Below are 17,064 nucleotides of genomic sequence, written 5' to 3'. Positions count from 1 at the left end.
TGGCCCCATCTGAGAAGCAGAAGCCACACGAGCATCCCGCCCCCTTCCCAAGAGCACTAGCCACATGCAACCCACACCTGTCTGAGGAGCAGCAGCTGCACGAGCAGCCCACAACTATATGAGGAGCAGCAGCCCCTTGCCGCCTGCACATGTCCGAGGAGCAGTAGCCACATGCAGACCACCCCCATCTAAAGAGCAGCAGCTGCACAAGCAGCCCGCACCCATCTGAGGAGCAGCAGCTCACAAACAGCCCACCCCAACCCCAGGAGAAGCAGCCCTATGAACATCCTGCCCACATTCAAGGAGCAGCAGCCGCATGAGCAGCCCGAACCCGTCTGAGGAGCACCAATCCTGTGAGCAGCCAACCTCTGTCTGAGGAGCCGTAGCCACACAAGCAGCCTGCCCCCGTCCCAGGAGCAACACCTCAGTGAGCAACCTGCCTCTGTCTGAGGAGCAACAGCATCCCTAGCAGCCTGCCACCATCTTAGGAGCAGCAGCTCATGAGCAGCCTGCCCCCATCTGAAGAGCAGCAGCCACTCAAGCAGCTCACCCCTGTCCAAGGAGCAGCAGCTGTGCCAGCAGCCTGCATCACCAACCAGGAAGCCACCACTGCTGCGAACAGCACCCACCAGAGGAGCCACCACTAACTGAGAAGCAGCTGCTACTGAGACCACCCGAGGAGCAGCCACCACCCAGTGAGCCACTGCCACCCAATGTGCAGCCCCCTGCATGACTCAACACCGAGATCCTTCAGTGAGAGCAAAAAATGGGGAGACAAAGAAACCCCCAAAGGAAAGAAAGGAAGAATTTCCAGAAAAGCAGCTAAGTGAAATAGAGGCATGCAATATGTCAGAAAATGAATTCAGAATAAGTGCCATACAGTTCATAAAACGGGTGGATGAAAAAAATCAGCAACGTATGTAAGAATCAAGAAGTATTAAAGAGTGATATAGCTGCAATAAAAGACACCATGGAAAGTTTCTACAGAAGACTAAGAGAAGCGGAGGACAGAATTAGCAAATTAGAAGACAGGGAAGCAAAACACAACCAACTAAATTGCAATTGGAGAAAAAAAATTAAAAGACAGGAGGGTATCCTAAGGGAGCTTTGGGACAACATGAAACGAAGCAACATACAAATAATAGGGGTGCCAGAACAACAGGAAGAGGAACAAGGGTTAGAAAACCTATTTGAAGAAATAATCTCAGAAAACTTCCCTGATGTGGGGAATAAAAAAAAAGTCACACAAGCACAGATATTTCCAAACAAGATGAACCCAAAAATACCCAGCCCAAGACACATAGTAATTATGATGGCAAATATTCAGGACAAAGAGAGAATCTTAAAGGCTGCAAGAGAGAGACAGAAAGTTATGTACAAGGGATCTCCCATTAAATTATCAAATGATTTCTCAACAGAAACACATCAGGCCAGAAAAGAATGGAAGGAAATTTTCAAAGTGATGCAAAGCAAGGGACTGAATCCAACAATACTCTATCCAGCAAGGCTATCATTCAAAATTGAAGGGGAAATAAGAAGTTTCACAAACAAAAAAAGGCTAAGGGCGTTTATCACTACCAAGCCAGAAATGCAAGAAATGCTAAAGGGACTGGTGTAAGAAGAAGAAATAAAAAGGGAAGAAGGAACACAGGCACATAAAATAAAAATGGCTAAAAACAAGTACCTATCAATAATAACTTTAAACGTAAATGGACTAAATGCTCCAATCAAAAGACATTGAGTGGCTGAATGGATAAAAAAAACATGACCCATACATATGCTGTCTACAAGAGACCCATTTTAGACCAAGGTACTCATACAGTCTGAAAGTGAAGGGATGGAAAAAATGTCTTTCAGGCAAATGGAAGTGAAAAATGCTGGGGTAGCAATACTTACATCAGACAAAATAGACCAGAAAGTGAAGGCCATAACAAGAAATAAGGAAGGAAACTTCATAATACTAAAGTGATCGATACAACAAGAGGATATAATTCTGATAAACATATATGCACCCAATGCAGGAGCACCCAAATACATTAAAAAAAATGTTGGAAGATATCAAGGGAGAGATCAACAACAATACAATCACAGTAGGGGACTTTAATACCCCACTGACATCACTGGAAAAATCCTCTAGACAAAAACAAAACAAAACCAGGAAAGAAACAATGATCCTAAATGACTCAATAGATCAGATGGACTTAATTGACAACTTCAGAACATTTCACCCCAAAGTCACAGAAAATACATTCTTGTCAAGTGCACATGAGAACTTTTCAAAGATAGACCATATTGGGTCACAGGCAAAGTCTCTCCAAAATCAAGAAGATTGAAATCATATCAAGCATCTTCTCAGAACACAATGGCATAATATTAGAAAAAAAACTACAATAAAAGGAATAAAAAAATTGTAACACTGGAAAGCTGTATAGCATGCTATTAAGCACTGATTGGGTTACCAAAGATATCAAAGAATAAATTTAAAACATCATGGAAACAAATGACAATGAAAACACAACAATCCAAAATCTATGGGACACAATGAAAGCAATCCTGAGAAGGAAGTTTATAGCTCTACAGGCCTACCTCAAAAAACAAGAAAAAATGGTAGTAAATCATCTAACTCTACAATTTAAAGAATTAGAAAGAGAGCAACAAGAAAAGCCCAGAGTGAGCAGAAGGAAGGAGATAATAAAGATCAGACCAGAAATAAATGACATAGAGGCAAAAAAAAAAAAAAAAAAAAAAAAAAAAAAAAAAAAAAAAAAAAAAAAAACACACCACAAAAGATCAATGAAACCAAGAGCTGGTTCTTTGAAAGGATAAACAAGATTGATAAACCTCTAGCCAGGCTCACCAAGAAGCAGAGAGAGGGGGGACACAAATAAACAAAATCAGAAATGAAAGAGGAAAAATAACAACAGACCCCACAGAAATACAAAGGATGGTTAAAAAAATATTATGAACAACTCTATTCCAACAAACTAGACAAACTGGAGGAAATGGATATATTCCAAGAAAAATACAGCCTTCCATAACTCAATCAGGAAGAATCTAAAAATCTCAATAGGCTGATAATTATGGAGGAAAGTGAAGCAGTCATCAAAAAGTTTCAAGCAAACAAAATCCTGGGGCCAGACAGCTTCACAGCAGAGTTTTAGCAAACAATGAAGGAAGAACTAAAACCTATCCTCCTCAGACTATTCCAAAAAATTCAAGAGGAAGGAACACTTCCAAGCTCATTCTATGAAGCCAGCATCACACTAATACCAAAACCAGATAAAGACAACACAATGAAAGAGAATTACAGGCCAATATCCCTCAGGAACATAGATGCCAAAATCTGCAATAAAATTATAGCAAATTGTATCCAGCATTATAGCAAAAAGATCATATGCAATGACCAAGTAAAATTTATCCCAGGGATGCAAGGCTGGTACAATATCTGCAAATCAATAAACATGATACATCACATAAACAAATTGAGAGATAAAAATCACATAGTCATATCAATGGATGCAGAAAAAGCATTTGACAAAATCTAACACCCTTTCTTGATAAAAAGCCTCAGCAAAATGGGAATAGAGGGATCATACCTCAGCATAATAAAAGCCTTATATGACAAACCTACAGCCATCATCATTCTCATTGGGCAAAAACTAAATCATTATACTTAAGAAAAGGAATGAGACAGGGATGCCCACTTTCACCACTCCTGGTTGACATAGTTATGGAAGTGCTAGCAATAGCAATTAGATAAGAAGAAGAGATAAAAGGCATCCAAATTGGAAAAGAAGACATAAAACTGTCATTTTTTGCAGATGAGATGATACTGTATATAGAAAACCCTAAAAACTCCATCAAAAAATTATAAGACGTAATAAATGAATTTGGCAATGTAGCAGGATACAAAATTAACACCCAGAAGTCTATGGCATTTCTATACACCAATAGTGAACTTATTGAAAAAAAGACTAAAAACAAAAAAAAAATCTCATTTAACATCACACCAAAATAAATAAATAAATAAGATACCTAGGAATAAACTTAACTAAGGAGGTAAAACACCTATACTCAGAAAACTACAGGACACTGGAAGAAGAGATAGAGGAAGGCATAAACAGATGGAAGAACATACCATGTTCATGGATTGCTAGAATCAACATCATTAAAATGTCCATACTACCCAAAGCAATCTATACATTTAACACACTCCCCCATTAAAATACCTATGGCATATTTTACAGATCTAGAATGAACTTTCCAAAAATTCATCTGGAATTAAAAAATACCCTGAATAGCTGCAGCAATCCTGATAAAGAAGAACAAAGTAGGGGGGATCTCAATACCAGATATCAAGCTGTATTACAAAGCCACTGTTCTCAAAACAACCTGGTACTGGCACAAGAACAGACATATAGATCAATGGAATAGAATAGAGAATCCAGAAATCAACCCAAACCACTCTGCTCAATTAATATTTGACAAAGGAGGCAAGAACATACAATTGAGTCAGGATAGTTTCTTCAATAAATGGTGTTGGGAAATTTGGTAAGACACATGCAAAACAAATGAAAGTAGACTATGAGCTTACACCATACACAAAAATAAACTCAAAATCGATAAAGGACTTAAAACATAAGTTGGGAAACCATAAAAATATTAGAGGAATCCACAGGTAGCAAAACTCAGACATATGGCGAAGCAATTTCTTCACCAATACCGCTCCTGGGCAATGGAAGCTAAAGAGAAAATAAATGAATGGGACTACATCAAAATAGAAAACTTCCACACAGCAAAAGAAACCATTAACAAAACAACAAGAAAGCCCACTGCATGGCAGAACCTATTTGCCAATGTTATCACCGATAAGGGTTTAATCTCCAACATTAACAGGGAACTCATACAACTTAACAAAAGGAAGATAAACAACCCAATCAAAAAATGGACAATGGACCTAAATAGATACTTTTCGAAAGAAGACAGAAGGAAGGCCAAGAGACATATGAAAACATGCTCAAAGTCACTAATCATATGAGAGATGCAAATCAAAAAGACGATGAGGTACCATCTCACACTGTCAGAATGGTTATCATCAACAAATCAACAAATGGCTAGTGCTGGCAAGGATGCAGAGAAAAAGGAACCTTCTTGCACTGCTGGTGGGAATGCAGACTGCTGGAGAATAGTATGAAGTTTCCTCAAAAAACTAAAAATGGGACTCCCATTTGTCTCAGTGATCCCACTTCTAGGACTGTATCCTAAGAAACTAGAAACAGTAATTAGAAAGGACATATGCACCCCTATGTTCATAGCAGCACAATTTACAATAGCTAAGATATGGAAACAGCCTAAGTGCCCATCAGCAGATGAGGGGATTAAAAAACCATGGTACATCTACACAATGGAATACTACGCTGCAGTAAAAAAAAAAAAAAAAAAAAAAAATTCTTATCATTTGCAACAGCTCGGATGGACCGGGAGAGCATTATGCTAAGCAAAATTAGGCAATCAAAGAAAGATAAATATCACATGATATCACTCATTTATGGGATATAAAGAACAACATAAACTGATTAACAAAAACAGATCAGAGACAAAGAAGCATTGATCAGACTGTCAAACCTCAGAGGGAAGTTCGGGGAGGATGGGGGTAAGGAAGAGAGATCCACAAAAGGACTTGTATGCATGCATATAAGCCTAACCAATGGACACAGACACCAGGGTTGAGGGCATGAAGCGGGGGTTTGGGAGTATCGGGGGGAATAAGGACACAGATGTAATACCGTAATCAGTAAAGAAAAAAAAAAAAAACAACTCTTTGTTCAAATATGAATGGATAGCCCTAGCAGGTTTGGCTCAGTGGATAGAGTGTAGGCTTGCGGACTGAAGGGTCCCAGGTTCGATTCCTGTCAAGTGCACATGCCCAGGTTGGGCTCAATCTCCAGTAAGGTGCATGCAGAGGGCAGCGGATCAGATCAATGATTGTCTCTCATCATTGATGTTCCTCTCTGAAATCAATAAAAATATATATATATATTTAAAAAACCTTGAGAAGATGAACCCAATCTGCTATTATAATCAATTCTTTGACAGAACAAAAGAAACAAATGTTTCAAAGAAGATAATATACTTCTAAAATTTAATTATTGTAATATTCTTAATACCCAGCATAAAACATAAATTACTAAATAGACAAAGAAAAAGAAAAATGGAATACAAAACCAGGATGTAGAAAAATAAATTAAGAACTTACAGGAATCTCAGATATCAGATGCTAAAATTATATAGCATAAATTTTGCTAATATCAGACATAATAAGTATGTTAACAGATTAAATAAATAAATGATTCAAATGAGTAAATCATTGAAAAATTACAACAGATTTAAATATAAAAATAAAATAATAATTGTAGAATTGAAAGTTACAAATTTGAAACAAATATATCACTTTGATTGGGTTAACTGTGTTAGATACTGTACTAAAACAGAAATGATTAGTAAAATTGAAGTTTAAGCATTAGAAGGTCTTTTGATATAAATGAAAAAACTAAAAATATGTATATGAATATAGCCTCAGGTATGTCTGGTATGATACCAAGCCGTTTAAGATATAGTTGTTGGACCAGCAGAATGAAAAGAGTAATAACAATCAGAAAATTATTTGAAGATAATAATTGTCAATTATATTTAAAATTTGAGAAAAACCATAACACATAAATTCAAGTGGATCAACAAATGACAAGAAGAAAAAAAGTAAAGAAAACATAGACAATAAAATTTGGACAATTCTCACACAAATGTTCTTTCTGATATACATTCTTTGGCAAGGGAAACAAAATAAAAAATAAAAATGAATGGGAGTATATTAAACTAAGAAGCTTTTGCACAGCAAAGAAACCATCAACAAAATGAAAAGAAAACTCACTGAATGGACAACATAGTTGCTAATGACACATTTGATAAGGTTTTGGTTAATGTACAAAATGTATACAGATCTTGTAACATGCAACACCTCCAAAACACAAACAATCTAACTTTAAAATGGGCAATAGTCACTTTCCCAAAGAAGAAACGCAGTCCAATAGGCATGAAAAGATACTCAATGTCACTAATCATCAGAGAAATACCAGTTAAAACCACAATGAGCTATCACCTCACATCTGTCAGAATGGCTATCATCAATAAATATATAAACGACAAGTCTTGAGAAGGATGCGGAGAAAAGGAAACCCTCGTGCACTCTTGCTGGGAATACAGATTGATGCAGCCACTGTGGAAACAGTATTGTATTTCCTTCAAAAATAAAAAAATGTTACTGCCTGTGACCCAGCAATTCCAGTTCTGGGGATATAGTCTAAGGGATTCAAAACACTGTATTGAAAGAATATATGTATCCCCATGTACGTTGCAGCCTTATATACTGTAGCCAAGATTTAGAAGCTACCCAAGTGCCCATCAGTAGATGAGTGGATAAAAAATGGTACATTTTTTAATGGTACATTTACATAATGGAATACTACACTGCTGTAAGAAAGAAGGAAATGTTATCTTTTGTGCAGCATGGACGGACCCGGAGTGCATTATGCTAAGTGAAATAAGCCACTTGGAAAAAGACAATACCATATGATTTCACTTATGTTTGTAATCTAATGAACAAAATTAACACGCAAAGAACATAGAAATAGCCACATAGATACAGAAAACAGACTAAAAGCTGTCAAAGGGAGGGGTGTCAGGAGGCTGGGTGAAAAAGGTGAAGGGATTAAGCAAAAAATAAAACCACAACAACTACTCATAAACACAGACAATAACAGTGTAGCAGTTACCAGAGAAAAAGGGGCATGAGAGGAGGTAGGAGAGGGTAAAGGGGGCATAAATGCTGAGGGAATGAGTCTTGACTTGGGGTGGCGAACACACAATGCAATATACAGATAATGTGTTATTATAGAACTAGATGCCCAATGCATGAAATTCATGCAAAGGGCTCGCCCCTTGCATCTGCAGTGGCTTGCCTCAGCCCTTGCATCCCTGGCTTCATCCAGAAGGTCATCTGGAAGGTCGTTCAGCTGTCCAATCTAATTAGCATATTAGGCTTTTATTATTATAGATTGTACACCTGAAACCTATATACTTTCATTGACCAATGTCACTCTATATAGTCAATAAAATAAAAGAGAATCATAATCTACCATAGGATAGCCAAATAGGTGACAGCTAAATATAATTAAATAATTTTAATGAACTCAGGGAAAAAGGCAAATTATATTTATGGATTAGTAATGTCCTGATTATGGCCCTATTCTTAGCTTTGGGATTTCACTTTCTATTGCTCCTCAGAGAAGGTTATGTTTAATGTATTCCACTGTCACTGAACTAAAGATTTGTTGAGGTGGTAGGTTGTGGATGGAGAGGATTTGTGTTACTTTCCTCCCCTCTTTCCCTTTATTCCCTTCCTTGGATGCAGTGGTTCCAATCTAGTTCTTTGATGCCCTAGGCCTATCCTCTATTGACTATATCCCCCCTGCATCCCCCAGAATGAGATTAGGAAGTAATGGAGTGGGCTGAAATGTTTGAGTTTAGAAGAGATAAGGTCCCAGTATTGCCCTCTAGCTAAGACTTTTCCCCTTGGAGAGGAAGCTCTTTTTATACAGAGGATTCTGGGAGAGTTTCCTTTGACTTCTCTTCCAACAGGGGATATTTCTTTGAACCTAACTGGGAATCTGTTGGTGTTTTTACAACAAATTCTATGTAATATGTGGAACACCTCTGAATGAAGACAATAGAGTTTCTCATACCCGTGATAATCTATATGCAGCTCCCAGCAACTTGTCAGATTTCGTAGTGAAGTGTGTTTACTGTTGTAACTTTAAATGACCTCTGCTCCAAGCAGTTGGATACTATGAGCTGTACCTCCTTGGATGTGCGTGTATCTCTGTGTTTGAGTTGGATTATTTGCCCTGTGACCTCATTTCTAAGAAGGGTTTAAGAAATATCATTGATATTCAGTTTGCCTAGCTTTTGTGTGTCAGGAAAGGAGTGGCAATTCTGAGCTTATTACAGGTCAGAGCTAAAAGAGAAGTCATTAACCTCTTTTTTTTTTTTAAGTTTAGAATGTAAGTACAGTTTTCCAGGGGGGACATTGTTATTGTTTTGTGCTTCATCCTGGCCCAGACCTCTATTCCCTTCAATCTTATTTCTCCTAAGAGACCCATCAGCCTTCCAAAGGGATCTCCTGAACATTGAAATAGCCTATTACAAAGCAAGCATTACTACCAACTTAACCACAGAGTCCTCTCTACTGATGGCTACACTGCTGTATTTTTTAAACACTCCAAGATATGCATATTGGTCTAGCTGCTTCAGTATAAATTACAATTTCATATTTTTCAAAGAATAATAGTTATTTTTAATCATTATCTACAATATATCAAGGATTGTGAGATTGTACTCAGAAGCAGAAACTATTTTAAAATATATTCTAAGATGGCAGCTGAAATAAATGAAGAGTAGGCAACGACTATGAATAAATAATTTCTGGTGGGTCAGAAGCCTTGAGAACAAGATACAAATCTTTGGAATTCTTGTGGGACTGTGGAGGACATAGAGAAACATCAGATATTCCCTCAGACTCCACTGAGAGTTTACTGAGATTAAGGGCCTTCTTTTGGGTATTCACAGTCTGATGAAGGAGATGACATGCAAGTGAAAACACGAAGAGTACATGGTAAAATCTTTAACAGAAATGAAGACCCCATGGCTGTTTGACGGGAGTGGTACGAACAGAGAAGGCAAGGATAATTCTGAGATTTCCTAGTAGCTGGATGGTATCTGTTGTTGCCAACAAATAAGATACATTTGGGTGAAAAAGAATGGGAGAGGTTCCTGTGGAGTATTTTTATGTGTTCTTATTTCAATACCTTAATATAAAATATATAATGTATTCAAAAGTGACTGTAGAGAAAAGACCACTGTATTCCAATAGAGTTCTCTACTCTGAAGTGACAGATTGCAGGCAAGGGAAAATGCTGACTAACTCAGAAATTAGAGAGGTCTGAGTAGTTATTTGTATAACCTAGCAGACTGCTGAAGATAATATAAAGAATAACCTTATTGAAACAAATACATTTCTCCAAATTTATTTCAAAGTAGGCTTGGGAAAAGACAGAGAAAGCTTTTGAGGTGAGAGGGCTAACTGTCCAAGCAGACCATGATTTGGGGGGAGTTCTCCGTAATTTCCCCTGTGTGCCTCATTCTATGGCTCTGACAGGAAGCTTCCCTCCTTAAAAATCACTTTACTTGTTTTCTCTTGGTACAGATGACATGTTATGTTCTTGTAAGTGCTTTTTTTCTCTTGGTGTAGATGACAAGTTACTATCTTATAAGTTAGTTTATTAAAAACTAAAAGAAGATTTAAAACTATATATATATATATATATATATATACCATGAGTGATTATGCTTGTTTGAAATCTTAGGTGGGTTAGCCTTTTATATGTTTGATTCTCCCAGAAGCAAATATAAGAATGGAACTTGGCCAACCAAATTTCCAAGTGGAAAACAATCATTTGATAATTTGCAAAGAGCAAGAGTTTGATAAATATTTAAAACCTCTTCATACTCTGAATGTTCACTATTTGCAGGTTTTTCTCCTAAATTCTTATTTTTGTCTTGGGTTATAGATTTCATCCCCTTATGCAGTAATTTCCAGAAAACTAAGTTTCTTTATTGTGCTAAAGTTTTAGCTCTGAATTTTTATGAAGTATATAAAAATTTTTTAACTTTTAACAAGGAAACACCTCAGATACTTATTCACATAGGCCTGGAATAGCACCAGTTTGATTGATAGTAGAATGTGGATACTATAAGCTGACTATTCCACCTCCCCCCATCCCCTCCCCCCACAAACACACACAAATTATTTAGATTTAGATGTCTACACAAGAAATCATTGCCATTAAGGATTATTTATCAATATATCTTGAGTTTTCACATCAGTGGTGTTCAGGACCATAAATTGAGACGCTGGGAGCAATTATAAGTTTAAAGGCATGTTAAGAAGAGTGCAGTGCATATGCCAGAATTATGATGCTAGGAAGAACCTGGATGCTAGGAGGAACAATAGGGTCAGTTAACAAAACAAAAGGACAGGGTCAGAACAAGAGTCATAAGGAACTACTCCTGATGCATAGACCAGTAGGGCTGAATTGCACTTGCTTTGTCCTTCACTATTGTTAGAGAAGATGCTAGAAACAGAAGGAGTGATGTCTGCAGCTGGGAGTCAGGGCTTTGCAGAAAATAGACTGGGCTTATTAACAACTATTGTGCTTATTTGCAGCAACTTTAAATCATTTGAGAGCATGAAGAAAGAATATATTCCATTTTTTTCTGTTAATATGATTGTGTTATGCTCTACATCTTCAGGTCTTCTTAAGAAATTCATTGAAAATAGGGACAAATTTGTGTTTAATTAATGATAGGTCATTGATTGCCTTTAATTTTTATCAGTTCGTTCTATATTTTAGGGTTAGAAGATCTTATTCTAAATTGCTAATTATTTTGGTATGCACACTATGAATAAGTATTATTATTTTTGAAACACCTGTAACTTATTGTGTATGTGTTTATGTATATGTATGCACACTTGGTATCAATTTCTTTGAAAAGACAACTTTTTTTTTCTCTAAAACTGTTTATATCACAGAATCCATGTTGACTTTCACACAATAATGAGGCTCTTATATTGCTAACTGACCCTCTAATCGAAATAAAAACTACAGAGTAGAATTGAATACAATTCCAAAACTTTGGAAAAATTATCTGAAAGACGTGAACTCAGTCTTCTTATTTGCAGGTGAAGATGCTGAAACTTAGAATGGCTAAGTGGTATACCTGATTACTGACAGAGATTTAGGAGGAGTCAGCCCTCCAGGTAGGCTATGAAATCCTGTGTCTGGATTTTCTACTTGCTGGGCCATAGAAGAATCACTCTGTTACTCTGCTTTATTCCACTGGAGATTTAATTGGTAACTGAGTATGTGAGCATGCAACTTACTGAGGTTTAACATGACAGACAATTCTACACATTCCTACATCTTTTCTTTCTTCCTGGTTGGTATTCCTGGTTTGCAAGCCTTTCACTGCTGGATTGGCATCCCTGTCTGCCTCCTGCTTGTCCTGGCTCTGCTGGGGAACAGCATAATCATTCTCACCATCAAACTAGAGCCTAGCCTCCACCAGCCTATGTACTTCTTCCTTTGCATGCTGGCAATGAATGACATGGCTATTGCCTTTTCTGTAGCCCCCAAGATGCTTGGTATCTTCTGGTTGGAAGCTCATGGGATTGACTTTAATATCTGCCTAGCACAAATGTACTTCATTCACACATTTTGCATAATTGATTCAGCCCTCCTACTTGCCATGGCCTTTGACCGGTATGTAGCTATTTGCATCCCACTGCGTTATACAACCATCCTGACAACAACCATGGTCATTAAAATGGGTCTGGGTAGCATGACCCGAGCTACCCTTATGGCTTTTCCCTGCCTTCTTCTCATTAAGAGGCTACCATATTATACCAAAAATGTCATCAATCATACCTATTGTGAGCACATGGCTGTGGTGAAGTTGGCCAGTGCCAACACTCTCATTAACAGAGCATATGGAATCTCAGTGGCCCTTTCAGTGATGGTATTGGACCTAGGGCTCATAGCCACATCCTATATCAAAATCCTCCAGGCTGTCTTTCAGCTGTCTTCCCAGAATGCCCGCTCTAAAGCACTGGGCACCTGTGCTGCCCATGTCTGCACTATTCTTGCCTTCTACACACCTGCACTATTTAGCTTCCTAACTCACCGCATTGGCAGGAAGGTATCTCCAAGCGTCCACATAATTTTTGCAAGTTTATACCTTCTGGTACCCCCTACAGTCAATCCCTTGGTATATGGTGTCAAGACCAAGCAAATTCGTGACCGAGTGATGGGTCTCTTCTTCCCAAACAAGAAAATTTCTAAAAAGTGAAATATATATATGTAAACTCATGTTTGTAGAATCTGTTTCATGGGGTTCTAGTGCATTAACAATACTTGCAACCTTGTCCCCAACATGCTATTTCTCCATTCAACTGTGTCTTTCATCAGAGATATTTGATGCTGCGTATTTATATTTTCTTTCTTTTAGAAATAAAGGAAGGCCTCTTTCCTGGAAGCTTTTAATAACTGTTAACAACAATTGTCATTTATTATTGATATTATTTCCTATTCTATATTTATGATAACATTTTAATATCCTGAAATGTGGAATGACTAGGCTAATTATTGTCACAATTTAAAGCTTCTCAATACACTGGACAATGCATTTTATACAAACTGGTGTGTTTTTTCATTTTTATTTGTTCCATGCTATGATTAAAAGTTCTCAAGTAATAATGATTATTCTCAAGTTTCTTTTGATTTATTATGATAATAATGACTTAATTTTCAAATAATGATCACTGTGTATTTGCTTATTTACTGAGCATTTTACACGTATTTACTTCTTTAGTCCACAAAACCATACAGTGAGATAGGTGTTTATTATTCTCACTGTATCAGTTAGTAAACTAAGACAGAGGGGTTATATAAGTTGCACAAGGAAGTAGTAAGGTAGAATTTCAACCAGGCACTCTAGCTTCAGAAAACTTGTTTTTTAGCTTGCAATATTGTCTACCATGATGGAAGGCTTACACTTATTTACTTTAAGAATATGGAAATCTATTTTTAAATTTATTTTATTCTCCTATATATGATCTTTTTTTATTTTTTTTAATTTTTTTTAAATATATTTTATTGATTTTTTACAGAGAGGAAGAAAGAGTGATAGATAGTCAGAAACATTGATGAGAGAGAAACATCGATCAGCTGCCTCCTGCACACCTCCCACTGGGGATGTGCCCGCAACCAAGCTACATGCCCTTGACCGGAATCGAACCTGGGACCCTTCAGTCCGCACGCTGACGCTCTATCCACTGAGCCAAACCGGTTTTGGCTGATCTTTTTTTTTTAGATATTGTGGTAGATTTTCTCGAGTCTCTCTTAACCCCTTATAATAATATTCTCAGGGATTACTTCTATTTTACTAGATAAATGTCCAGCCAATGTAGCCTTTTATCGTTATTACTATGAATTCCATATTTAAGTAAAATTTCCAGAGACACAAAATCCTACTTACTGACATTCAATACCTTTTTGAAGAATATAAATTATTGGTCACATTCAGTAAGTGCTTTATTTGAAAACAATTTTTTTTTAATTAATAATATTAATTTAATTTTGCATGGAGCACAGGGGAAACTACTTTGGGTACGTGTATGAATGATCTGTGAAATACAACCTTTTACATTTTTCTCATTTCATTGGTTGAGAGTTCATTGAGTTGGAAATCTATGATTTTTGACCAAAGTTGATATGTATTTTTTAAATATTTGAAGAATATTTGTGTGTGTTCAAATAAATTAATTCCTCAAAACTGGCTTTTTATGTGTGTTGGTTTTTAAAATGTGTAAATAAGTATGGAACATCAAAATAATACTGTCTGAGAAAAAAAATCTACTTAATAATGTTTAAAGAGATACCAAGAAAAAAACTGAGTTCAGTCTTAAAGAATGATAGTAAATTATCAGGTAACAGGGCAAGGGTTTCCAAGTAGAGGTAACATCACAATGGATATAAATAGGCATAGTGAGAAAAGTGAAAATACATCCAGAAGTCAGTAGTGTCATAAAAATAAAAGAAGAGAACTTCAAGGAAAAACATGTAATTAGAAAAGCAGCAGGACTTTCAATAGGAAAATATATAGTGTGTGACACTGTGAAGGGCATTGGTCACCTTGGGAAATAAGGAGAGTGCAATGACACTGAAGAAAATATCCACACAGTCTTGTACACATGAATAACCTTGGATCCAGGTAATAAATCTAGTTCAAAACCTGACTATTTTACTAAATGGCTACACATTATTTTGCACCTATAAAGTCTAATGTTACTCTTGATCAGTCACAGAGAATATGAACATGTCAGGTCTATGGGACAACCTATAGTACACATACCACACCAGCTTGCAGCTTCTTTCTCTGAATAAGATCTGATTGGAGTGCCACCTTATCCATCAATTTATGGAAACTTTGCCCTATACAGAAAGTCCTCATTTAACATCATTGATAGGTTCTGAAACTTCTACAGAAACAACATATATTGAAACCAATTTTAACCTTAGGCTAATTGATGAAAACAAGAGTTAAGTTTCTATGGCATCTCATCCACTTTATAAAAAACTATATTGAATGAAATGACATTATTCAAGGACATGCTGTAGTGGCAATTAGGACAAAGATCACATGATCATAAAAGCTTAAAATATTTACGCTGTTTCTTTACAAGTAATTTGTTCAAAAGGTGTATAGGTGAAGTTCATAAGATTTTTAGGTTGATAAAACTATCTTGTATGAGACGGTAATGGTGAATACATCTCTTTTTACATTTTTGAAAAACACAAAACTTTAAACCACAGAGTGGACCTTCAATTAAATACAATTATTGAGGATGTTGGAGGATTCTCAGAGAGATGCAGACTATAACAAAAAAAGTCCCATTGTATAGCAGATGACTGAAATCACCTCCCTGAAGGTGATGGTGGGAAAAGGCACTGATCTAAGTAACTTTGGAAATGAGTAGAGTGTTAGAACTAAAAGCAAAAGGGCTGTCTAGTTAACAATGTTTTTCTCAGAGAGGCAAGGATTATCATATCATAGAGGGCTTTAAACTGAAAATTACCAATGAAATAAATGGGTAACAGATGGTCGAAGGAAGGTGTTTCACTGTTGAAGGAGAAATTTACTGATAAGCAAGAAGAAGAGGCCAGTAAGATCTATGTGGTAATGAATCAAAGTGGCAGAGATTTGTAAGAACTGAAAATTAGCTGAATTTAGATATAAATGGTTACATATAGAAATATTTATTGATATGTTCACTTACATAGGTTAGTGTACACACAAAATTCCTTGCTCTGTCAGCAGAATGAACCATAAATAAAGACAGGTAGCAAGCACCAAGCATACCTATGGTCCAGTTCAGGAAATATCCAAGATGGGCCTGGAGCAAAATTTAATGCTGTAAGGTAAATTACACATACATGTGTGTGCGCGTGCACACACACACACACACACAATTGAACAATAATGAAAATTAGAAAAATGATGAGGAAAAAGCGAAAGGCAATTACTGAAATCAAAATAAAACCAAAAGAAGTTAGTTCATTATCATTAGAATTCTCAAGTTCAAACTGGATTTATTCAGTTTTTAAAGAACACCACAAACAACATTTTGAACCAGAGGGTAATCAATTACTTTTAAGTGTGTTTTTAAAACCCTTTATCACTGGAAGATTGAGGAAAGAATTTTACTGACTGAATAAAAAGTCTTTATGATTCTTCTGTCTCTTAAGGCATCTGTTGATGAATTAGTTCCATATCCATAAAAAAACTGAAATTGTTTAAATACCATTTAGAACCTTCGTGTCTTGAATGCAAACTTTTTTTTTTTAGCACACAATGAACTTAAGGAAGCACAAAATCTTTCTAAGAACAATGGTTTCTCTGAGTGTTATTTATCTATACTAATAAAAGGGTAATATGCTAATTAGACTGGATGGACCAGACATCTTCCGGATGTCCAACTTCCTTCCAGACAAAGCCACGGTGGCAGGGGCCGAGGAAGAGGCATTTAGGGGTGATCAGGCCAGCAGGGGAGCAAGCAGTTAGGGGCAAGATCAAGCAGAAAGGCAGGCAGAGGTGGTTAGGGGTGAGCAGGCTGGCAGGGGTGCAGTGAGGGGTGATCAGGCAGGCAGGCAGAGGCGGTTAGGAGCCAGAGGTCCTAGATTATGAAGGGGATGTCTGACTCACTGTTTAGGCCTGATCTGGACTGCTGGATTGGAGAGGGTGCAGGCCAGGCTGAGAGACCAACCCCCACCCCCCATGCATGAATTTCGTGCACCAGGCCTCTAGTATGACATAAAATAAGAAATAAAAAAA

General features: G+C 36.9%; 1 protein-coding gene across 1 annotated transcript; it reads left to right on the top strand.

The window, feature by feature from the left end:
• Nucleotides 1–12,066: 12,066 nt before the first annotated feature.
• Nucleotides 12,067–13,020, top strand: LOC308233351 (olfactory receptor 52P1-like; the record flags this gene model as incomplete). The annotated part of the gene is made up of 1 exon (XM_080640276.1): nucleotides 12,067–13,020. The coding sequence occupies one exon, from the start codon at nucleotides 12,067–12,069 to the stop codon at nucleotides 13,018–13,020; it is 954 nt and encodes a 317-aa protein (XP_080496402.1).
• Between the last annotated feature and the right edge of the window lie 4,044 nt (nucleotides 13,021–17,064).

The sequence above is a fragment of the Plecotus auritus genome, assembly GCF_963455305.1.
Source record: "Plecotus auritus genome assembly, chromosome: 9".
Classification (NCBI taxonomy): Eukaryota; Metazoa; Chordata; class Mammalia; order Chiroptera; family Vespertilionidae; genus Plecotus; species Plecotus auritus.
This window is presented reverse-complemented; position numbering and strand designations above follow the sequence as displayed.